Below are 10972 nucleotides of genomic sequence, written 5' to 3' on the forward strand. Positions count from 1 at the left end.
CTGAAACAGAAATTCAGAACGTCTGACACTAGGGCAGGCGTCAGGATGCTGTTTAAAATGCTGCACAAGCAAATAGAAACTAAGAATATAAACTGAGTGCTTGGGAAGGTTTATTTTTTGTTCCTGTCACCCACCCCCCAGATTGTGAGATTTGTCAAACTGCACGTCATTTTGACACGAGTAGGACGGCACGTTATTAGCACAACTGTCCCGCGGTGACGGCAGCTACGCAAATCACACAGCAGCAGCTGCCACGTTCACTTGCCGTGAAAGACACTCCCCAAACATGCTAGATCAAGGCACATCACAGGGGGACGGAAACATAAAAACATATTTTATAGTTTCCAGTTATACAGACATTCTGGATTGCTTAAAACAAATTGAACACTAAAGAAATATATTAGTGTGTCACTTTAGAGGACTTTAATACATGCGCTGTGAGTTTGTAGGAAAATCAGAAGTGTAAAAGTGGGAGTATTCTGACAACATGGAAATTTCCTACTTTACAAGGAACTTTATATTTTAAACAGTAACAAAAATTAGGACAAAGTAAAGTGAAAAATTTGACAACTTTGTGCCTTTTATATTTAATAACTGCTCTTATGTGTGACATTTGTATTTCTGTTATAAACTGTTCTCAGTACACTTCTTATGCGAATTCTCTACGCCAACTGCACTTTCTTTGCCATTTTTTCTGGTGTGAAACCATGTGTATGCTCATTTATTGGGAGCTTTTTGTCCACAAATACATAATAAAAACTTATGTTTGCCTGAGTCTATCTACAGCAAATGGGCGAGAAAAAAAAAGAAGTCTGCATGCTGACAATTTTCATTTCATCAGAAAGCCTAAAGAGTCAAACACATCCTCAGTTGGGGGCTGATTTGTCAAATAGCTTCCCACAGAGCTCCAGCCCAGCCCAGGTTGGAGAGCGGCAAAGACACAGTGGAAGAGTTAGGCTGAAGTCTTGCTGCTTTGGTTCAATAAAGACAGAAAAACCCTTCAAAGTCTGGGATATCCAATTATTTAGATCCAAATTTCTTGCACTCTTTGTGAACAAAACTGCTGTTATCAGGGAATAACCGGCGGTTTCCAGAAGGAGTTGACTACCTGCGGTGAGAGGACAATGCCCTGAAAAAAAAATCCACTTTGCCAGCAGCGAAGGACGCTTCAACGGATGTTGAAAACAGGAAAATAAAAATAATAAAAACAATGAAATGGAACAAAAGCTTAGTTTTTTTAACTTCTGGTTGACACGAACTCCAGTGGTTTTATGATTTTTAGGTCTTTACTCTGATTTCCAAAAAGTTTGTTGTGGTTAAAAAAAAACTTAAAATTACGAAATTAAAAGGCATCAAACTAACGAAGAAGTTGCGATGAATAAAACTTTTTTGTTTCTTGAAGTCTTTGTGTTTGAAAACCAATGTGTGGCATCATTTTCAAACGCATTTACTCAAACAGATGGAACAACACCCTATTGTCGCCTTCAGCGCTCGACAACCTTTAAAGTTATTCGACACCTGGTGTTGATGTGGGCTTCGTAAGTAAAGTGTCTCAACCTGCTGTGCTTTTGAAACCCGGGGACAGCGTCAACGGGCGAAACACAAAATGGTTGTCCGCGGGAGCGCGGCGGGTCAGGGTCTTGTGTGTATGTGCGAGCGTCGATGTGTCGAGACCCCCTACCTGGGCATCGCGCTTCCTCCACTCCTGTTGGTGCTGTTGGTGCTGCAGCAGGGTGGCCCCGGCCTGTCTCTCCAGGCTGTCCACCTCCCGCTGGTGCTCCTGGACCAGGCTGTCCTTTTCGGCGCTGTGCTGCTGCTGTAGCCGCGTCCTCTCCTGCTCGTGCTGCGCGCGCTGCTCAGCCATCTGATTGGACAAGCGGGCGAAAAAGAGACTCCATCAGCCAACACACACTCGGCGCAAACCCTGTCGTCATGACAACTTGTCCATCCACATCCCTCCTTCGTCCRGTTCCATCCACCCCCACCCCACCAACCAGAACGCCCATGCGCCCAACTCGTTTGCCACATCTCGAAAGAACGTGGGAACAAATCCTAGAAAGTTTCTTCGCCTCCTGATATTTGTCGGGGGGATGACTCGAGCTAAAGTGTTTACACCTGCCTTGCTCCCCCTACTCACCCCGCTCCCCCGCCAGACGAAACYTACAGATTGGCCCTCAATGTCCCATTCTCGCCCTTCATACTTGGCCCATTCAGAGATCGGCGTCTAAAAGGAGCAGCTAGTTTCTGCTGTGCAAGAAAGCTGGCAGGGGTTAGCCATCTGGTCGCAGTAACGACCCAATGCCCCATGCTATGCGCCTGACAGCATGTGAAAATCGGCTTAAGCGCTGAATATGACGATTATTATAACCCTCATCAGAAAAAACAAGCTTAAGAGGGAGGCGAGGGCAGCAACTTTGAAGAGATGTTTAACATTTTTTCGACAGAGTTTTTTACTTTTATTAGAGCCTCTGAATTAATCTTTACATCAATATCAGCCTCCTCGCTTTCAAAGTTCTAAAGAAAATGCTTGTGAGGCGATTAGCAGGCTGCGATCTTTAGGGATTACACTGCTGAAGACCTGAATCTAAAGTCGAAGTTTYGTAAAGATCTGTGTAAATATTACAACAGGAAGGCTCTGTGAAAACATTGACTCAGAAGACTTACGTCGGACAACTCCACAGATCACAATACAGTAGAGGAACAGAGAAAACACTTCTAATGGGACAAAAACGCTCCAAAATGTCAAGGCCTAATCATCCTGTCAGCTGAAACAAGTCTGTTCACCCGCCCAGCTGTGGGCAGAGTCACCTGCTGAGAGGTGAGTCTGGCCGCTAAAGCTCCCACAGCCGAGCTCCCAAGCCTTTCCCAGGCTCCGTTCTGTTCAAACTCTCTCATGGTGGACGGTGGGGGGTGGGGTTGGGGGGACACGACCCCCGCATCCTCCAAATGCACAAACCCAGCCTGAGCCTTGAAAGGACAGCAGGAGCCTGGGGCCCGCTCGCCTCCCTGCTTTGAAGCTAATCCTTGTACATTGTCCATGACGGCACCCAACCTGGCCGGCCGCAGAGCCAGAGCTGGACAGCCTCTGTGCTCGACGTGGGCTCTGTCTGTGGTGCTATCAGCTAATGTCGCGTGCTATTCAGAACAGGTGATGAATGAGGGGCTAGCTACGGGAAGCAAGAAGGAACAAGGCTACAATAAACACTTACTCCTCCACAACTTTCATATAGTTTTGCCAAGTGTCTTTAAAAAGAGATGACAATAGGATGTACAAATGGATTAAAATATATTTTAGCCCATAGACTTAAAAATAAAGTAGGTGAAAAAGCAGAACCAGCAAAAAGCCTGCCCATGACATCACACGGTGCACATGCAGCGCAGGATGCTGCGGTTTTTAAAAAGGACCAGCGTGGATATTATGAGGGAAGACTGAGTCAGTTAAGAGCACAGTTTGGTGCCTCGAACACAGTGTGAATGTACTGCATGAATTAAAGCAAAAATAATGAGGTAATGGGCTTCTTTCAGTGCTGAGGGGGGATATCTGACATTTTTGGGATGGAGGAGGAGGGAAGAGGAGGMCTGTCTGGTCGCAGCAGGGAAGGCTGGAAGGCATGAAAGAGAGGAAAAAATTGTAAAAAGGCAGACAGTCCCCCCCCCGTATTGTTGGTTTGACTAGGCTAACTTGAGTGTCACCGAGTATTGATAGATGAGCACCTTTATCTACATGTCTAAAAGTTAGACTCCATTCTAATTTAGTTCCTTTAAGTGTTAAATGACTTACAGCATCACCGAACCTGCCTCTGAGGGAATGTTTACATTTTTTTAATGGACTAACTTGACCTCTGAAGCCTTATGGCATCAATCTCTATGGTAGTGGTGTCCAGATACCGATACTGGTATTGTTATTGAGCCCGATTTTCCTAAGTACTAATGCTCGGTCCAACTGCACTGATACCCAGAACCTACTGTTGTCAATACCAGATTTGATACTCATCTGAAAGTGTGACAGCTTGCATTTTACATGAAATGTTTGTCCGTTCCATGTTTAGAAAACTTAAGTTGAAAGAAAATCTTATTTTAAAATGTTTCAACAGTAAATATCATGCTGTTCACTGGATTTCTATAAGSAAGGAGAGGCACCTTGTGCTAAATAACCAAAATGTGTCTTTAAAATTGTGTACTGCTTAGGTTCTAACGCAGTAAGTTGGTATCGGCAGAGGTCTATAAAGTACTTGAAAAAAATTAAGTAAAAGTAAAATTACATGATCWGAAAATGACTTTGGTAAAAATAAATTTCACTGATGAGAAAACTACTCGAGTGAAAGTCATAAAACTGTTCATAATAAGTGGGAAAGTAAAAGTACTTTTACACACTCTAAGAAATAAACTGTTGAATTTATTTTTTAGAGTGCATGAACATCTTCTTTCATGGTGAGTTTGAACATATTTAATTTTGTAAAGAGTAACTAGGTGTTAAATTTTAAAGTAAAGAAGAAAAAGTATCACTTTTAGCTTTAAAATGTAATGAAAGAAAAGTAAAAGCAGCTATTTAAAAAAATTAGTAAAATTACAAATCCTCAAAAAACTCCTTAAGTACTGTAATGAAGTAAATGTACTTAGTTACTATAAACCTCTGGGTATRAGTACTCAGTATTAGTAAGTAAACAAACTGAAGTACTTGTACTTGGTTTGAGAAACACTGGCAACGATAAKGTAACTATYCYGCAGAGATAAAGGTTTGAAAAATCAGTTCAATCTGATGAGTTTACCACAGCACATTGAACACAGAGTCAAACCAAAACCGTAYTTCTCATGAAGGATAAAGCTTCTTCCTGTGTGTGCAAATGCTTTCGTCCAGCTAYATTTCTCAGCTTTCATACCAAGATCATAAAGAGAGATATACAGTTTTGACTTTATGGGTTTTTATCTTCAGAAGAAAAACATTCCTGATGTGTCGTTCACACTGACCAAGTTTCCATCCAGTTGTATTGCAAATTTTGCGTGAACATTTAAAAAGTCGCAAAAAAAGAAAYACAAAAAAGTAARYTGAATRAGACGTGTTTCCATTAACTGGTCTGAAGTGAATCAACCAGGCTACACAAGCGTAATTTCATCCGATGTTGATGCTACACACTGTAYTAAACAGAAAGTAGAGGCTGAAACTTGCAGAGACCACACATCTCAGGACAATGGAGAGGAGTTTCAGGAACATGGTGCTATCAGGAAAGTTCTAATTGTTGTCAGATCAACTAGRATTGGTGAAACATCACCAATACTAGTTGGCGGACACGATGTCTGGAGACGTAAAAAAGAAATGCAACTCTCTTTGGGTAATGGGAATATCTGGGAAGATGCAGACAGCGGGAACAGCTGATCAGTCATGTAAGGTTATTGGAAAATCCAAATCACCTCAACTGAGCGAAAAATGGTTTTTGCGATATTGATGTTTTTTTTTCTTCAAATTTTGCCGTTTCGATCAATCTTTTCCAGTGCACTACTTCAAAATGCGCATAAAAATATTGTGGAAACACGGCTACAGTGTGGCTTTCTTTACTTGTCAACTTCATCATCACCTGAATGCTTCTTGGAAATCTTTAATTGCTTACCTGTTTTTCCACTGAGAATAGAATAAATTATCTCTCAGCTTGAACTCAAAACACCGATAATTCTTCACATTTACTGAATCATTACAAGTGATAAAAAAGTCCTTCTGGTGGTAAAACAAAAAAGTGTTTGATTTATATGACAGTGGAGAAGGAATATAATTGCCATTGATTTTTTTTGTTACATTTTTTCCAGTTATACCCCAAGAAAAACAATATTTTCAAACAACAGCACAGCCTTGTTGCAAATCAATGAGAGAACGGTTCCTCTGGCTCCATATCCTCCATTCCCATCAATCTACAGCAAATTACATGCAACGTGAACTCCATCTGACTAGAAAATGAGCGTTAGCATGCTTATTAACACACAGGTTGAGTGCCAGTTTGATGGTTGGGAAGCAATCACGTTGTGGACACACATGGGAAATAGAGATGTTACAGCAGTTATTGCTGCACGCTCCCTCCGGCTCATGTTTTTCCACAAGATCACACCATATACACAACCAGAGGGCAATACAACCCCTTACCACCATTCCTATAGGCAGAATTTAAAGCACAATTACACAAATAGGTTTAATCTGATGGAACAATTTGAAAAAATGTTTTAGAACAAGGTGGAAATAGTCACTATAAAATGTTGCATGATTATGACAATTTATTTTTTTCAACAAATGTTACTTAAAATCTGCAATAACCTTCAGAAAAATCTTCAGTTTTAATTTGTGTTTTGTATGCTAAACACATAACTAATTCTTGAAGTCTGTTGAAATACTACAGATTTAATCTATTCTAACTGGATTTTATAATAAAATCAGCTGCCTCCAATAATAACCGTTGCCCAGGTTTAATTAAAATAAGTGTCGCTCTGTCAGTGAGATTCATTTCAGTAACAGATATCTTGACTTTTAATTGAAGAGGAGCAGCAGAGATGAAATGATTCGTGAACTTTGCTGCTTCTATGAAGACTGCATTAGTTTCCAATTGGCGTGTTAAAGATACTTATTGAGTTGGAATCTAAGCGTAATCTAAAGCGTGTCCCTTATCATGAGATATTAACCAGGCGGAACAGATGGAAACAAATAACAAGGCTTTTCCAAATGGATGTGAGCTCCGATGAGCTGAGCGTTCACAGATCATATATGTGAAGATGATGATGATGGATGCAAGAACAGACTTATTTCCTCTGCCTGCACGATGATTTTTAAAAACAAGCGTTCACAGGCAGGAGGAGAGAGAAGAACAGAAAGTTACAGCCTCATACAGACCTGCTGCTCGTATTTCTGTCTTAAAGCATCAAGTTGCTGAGAGAACTCTTTAGCCTGGTTTTCCCTGAGGGTTTTGGAGCGGCTCAGGTCCTCCTCGACCTTCGCCATCTGGAGTAAAGAACAAGAGAAAACTCATTTTAAAAAGGTTTTGATCACTAAACTGCTGGGGTCACATGGATGCTTTTATGTTGCTGCAACAAATATGTTTCAAACTGTACAGTTTGAGAAAGTCAAAAAATTCAACTCATTACGTGAGCTGGTGTGTCCAACTTTACAAATATGATTTGCTACAAATTTAAGACATGCTGGAAAGATATTTTTAAATTAAAAGCGAAAACTAAAACACATGTCACATTTCACCTTCATGTCGAACAAACAGACYTTAAGGAAGTAGACCACAACATCACAGAATTTTTAGAATGGCCACTATTATTCCCATCAGAAAAAATACCAAGAAAACTGTAACATGTATAAAAAATAAAATGTTACAGTTATTGGTGAAAAACAAATAAAAACCTCATGTTTGCCTTTTTAACTTAAAGGAATAGTTCAGATATTTKGAAATGATGTTCTGTGAAAAGGTTATAAACAATATCTTACCTGTTGRAGACAGCACGGAGAGATTGGAGAAACAGAGTTTATATCGGACCAGAATGATATGATTATTTGATTCAATTCAATTCAATTCAAGTTCAATAAAACTTTACTGATCCCAGAGGGAAATTAGATGTTGTAACTCATTTAATTAAAGAGTTGTTATGAGCTAACAGCTAGTCAGAGCAGGGTCATTTTTAAATTGAATTGCTATCATGTTAATACAACTCCAATGCATTTTCACAGCAGTTCATGCAAATACAGTTGAATAATTTGTTACATTGTTATGAATTTTACATTACACACTTTAACAGAAACCTAAAATTTATGTCCWAAGTTCCACTTTCTTTGCTGCTYTTTGTGTTTGCAAATAACCAAGTTACAATATGAAATTTACAGCAACTGAAAGTTTATAAAAAAAAATCACATAAACGACTCTGACATTTTTAAATGTGGAGTTGTTCAGGACAGAAGCTCAGACTAGCTGTTAGCTCATCCGTCTGGTCTGAAATACATCTACAACAGGTAAGATATTAACTCTTACACAGAATCTTACTTCAAACCATTTGAACTATTGCTTTAACTTTAACACAGCCATTTTTTAAAGATTTTGTTCATGTGATAAAAATCAACAGAAACTGTCTTTTACTAAAACATCTGTATCTCAGCTTTGCTTTTAGGAAAACTTGTAAAAAGCCTAATTTATTTTATTAATCCACTTTAAACCCTAAAGTCGACTTTGAATTAAACATGCAACATGGATTTAATTCAGTTTGATGCTTCTTTTTAAAAAATAAATAAATAATAAGGCCTTTTTTTTCTTCATGTGGTCAGAAAGTGAGGAAGCTGCGTTTTAAAAAGAGAAAAAAAGGAAAGACAGAAAGAGAACGAGCGATTCAGATAATCCATTTAGATATCACACCATCTGTAGAAAGACAGACTGAGAAGACGATGAAAGGAATGATGGGAGGATGAGAAAAGAGGGTAAAAACTTCTTTTGAAGTACTTTCTACAACATTAAAGCCGTAGAAAGAGGATGTGATGCAGAAGCAGGGTGGGGAGGAGAGGCAGAGGAACGCGAAAGAGGGAGAGAAGATGACAGGGATGCAGAAGAGACTGCTCCCCTCTCTCCCACGGCTTTGATGTGGGCTGAGGATAAAGTCAGATTGAAGATCAGAATGCCAGGGGCTCACTGGGAAAAGAAGGAGGAAAGCTAGGGGATGGAAGGATGAGAGCAGCATAAAGAGAGGAGAGAAAAAATGTATTCAAGAGGGGAAAAAAAACTCTTCTAGTGCAAATATTTAAAAATATTCATATTGAGGCTATCAAAAAATGTATCCTTCGGACATTGCTTTATTTTCGTATGGAGGTCAGATGTTTTAAAACTTTAATATGAACTCATACYTTCATTTTTAGGGTACATGTGTACCTCATGTAATCCATTTTTTATGTAAAATGTCAAACATTAAAAAAATAAATCTCTGTGAATAAACTTGACTCCTACGCAAACGCCCGCAGACATACTGATTAGGTGAAAAACTTTATTAATGTAAACTAAAAACATGCAAATTTCTACAACACGCAGCCCGTTAAGACATTTAGGACCACACGCAGCGCAGCCTTGTCAATAGAGAGCACACAGAGCATCACTAGGCTTGCTTAACAGGAGAAGAGAAAAAAAAACGCCTGTAGCTAAACCGACTTATAGGACGGCATCAGAAGTTTACAGCTGAGTGTGAATTGATTGGAAAACTCCTCCAATGAGCAGCAGCCCACGCAGCTCAGAGTGCTGATCGTAAGGCAGGGCTGATGGACTAATTAGTCTGGCTGCTCACTGAGRGCGACCCGTTCTCTGTTGGAACCCGACCCGCCTGTGTCGTGCCCACTCAAAACCACTGAGGTTGGGCCGAGTTAGCAAAGGAATTAATGTTTAATGAGCACGATTATATTTCATTTCATTTATTCAGACGTGCCAAATAAGTGCAAATTGCCTGAGGGCAATAATGTTCTTGGCTCTAACATATAGATTTTTTTTTCTTGTGCTGGAGCAGTTAAAAAATGCATGAATTTGACTGAAGTTACTACAAAACTGTGAGTAAAAGATAAGATCTGCTCTGGAACTCAACAGGGAGCCAAAACAATAAGCAAAACAAAATGTTTGAGCTGCATATAAGTGATTCAAACAAGGTCAATGTTTGTTAAAGTCCTGACCTGCCTCTACTATTTGTATTATTAAAGGATATAATTGGAAGTAGACAAAAACTTGTATGTACAAAATGTATTTAGAGTTACATATTTTATAACTTATTCATAATAAAACATTTACAATAAAAAGGTTTTCCATTTCCATTTTCTCTCAAACAGAACCACATGAGGGTGTCATCTTATTGTTACTGAATATTTGACCCCAAATTAAAAAATCCAACTAAAGAAGAATTACACTATATTGTTTAGAAATCAGATTAAAGGTTTTTAGAGRGAATCAAAACATAAATGTGAACTAGATTTCAACAAGTAGGCAGCTGAACTTAATTTAGCTGTTTGTTCAAAGGGATAACTGGAACAAAAAAATGAGAATGGAGTTGTTTTGAGGGTTAAAAACAATTTACTTTGAACAACAGACAGGAARCTATCCACACAGAAAATCCAAGTCTTCATTTTCTACTAAATGACATCATTTCTGCAGACCTCACATGGATTTAAAACAGGTAACCTGAGTGTTCCTCACATGTCGAGGAACCGGTGTATCTCTAGATGTAATCAAAGATTTTTGTTCTTGGTTACCCCAGTGCTTTCCAATGTGGAAATCTGTTTATTTTAAGCGTGTGTGTGTGTGTGTGTGTGTGTGTGTAGGTGTGTGTGTGTGTGTGTGTGTATGTCAGACCTGGAGTTTCATGTCAGCGTAGGTCTTCTCAGAGCTGAGCTGCACCTGCTTCTTGAATTGCTCCAGAGCCAAATCAGCCTGCTGGATCTGCTGCCTCTGACTCTCCCTGGCTTTGTCCAACTGGCTCTCCATCTCCCTTCAAACAAACCAACACACACAGCTATAAGAAGTCGCAAAAAATATTATTAAAAAAAGAGAAAGTAATATTTGATTTTTGATATTGAAACTTGTAAGAAGCATGATGTCTTCACTTGTCTGACTGTCTCCTTATCATTATAGGAAACACAGTATAAAATCCTAATTATACAGTTTTTAACTTGCAAACTAAAACATTAATTCCCACAACTTTATTCCTCTATGTGGGCAATGTGGAAAATAAAGAAAACAAGTGTGAAGTGAAGGACATAAACTCTGCACAGACACAACCGGTGACTACAACTACACAACAGAAGGTTARATGACWTARAAAGTAAAWAAATAAATAAAGCCACATGTCAGTAGGAAAATAAACAAGCTTCATGTAGTCATGATGCTATTTGTCAGTGTTTATTGTATAAAAAACAATGTACGTGCCTCCCTTTACAACATAAATGACTGATTATTTATAATTCTATTGCTTTCTGTGT

The 10972-nt window shown here is 39.1% G+C and overlaps 1 protein-coding gene across 1 annotated transcript in view; it reads right to left on the reverse strand.

The window, feature by feature from the left end:
- cep112 (centrosomal protein 112) overlaps positions 1–10972 on the reverse strand; it is a 124085-nt gene that overhangs the window by 54569 nt on the left and 58544 nt on the right. The window contains exons 17-19 of the mRNA XM_014010148.1: positions 10347–10482; positions 6869–6976; positions 1682–1864 (exon numbers count right to left, since the gene is read on the reverse strand). Coding sequence (XP_013865602.1) covers positions 1682–1864; positions 6869–6976; positions 10347–10482 — 427 coding nt within the window. The remainder of the gene's footprint in view (positions 1–1681; positions 1865–6868; positions 6977–10346; positions 10483–10972) is intronic.

The sequence above is a fragment of the Austrofundulus limnaeus genome, unplaced genomic scaffold, assembly GCF_001266775.1.
Source record: "Austrofundulus limnaeus strain Quisiro unplaced genomic scaffold, Austrofundulus_limnaeus-1.0 Scaffold65, whole genome shotgun sequence".
Lineage (NCBI taxonomy): Eukaryota > Metazoa > Chordata > Actinopteri > Cyprinodontiformes > Rivulidae > Austrofundulus > Austrofundulus limnaeus.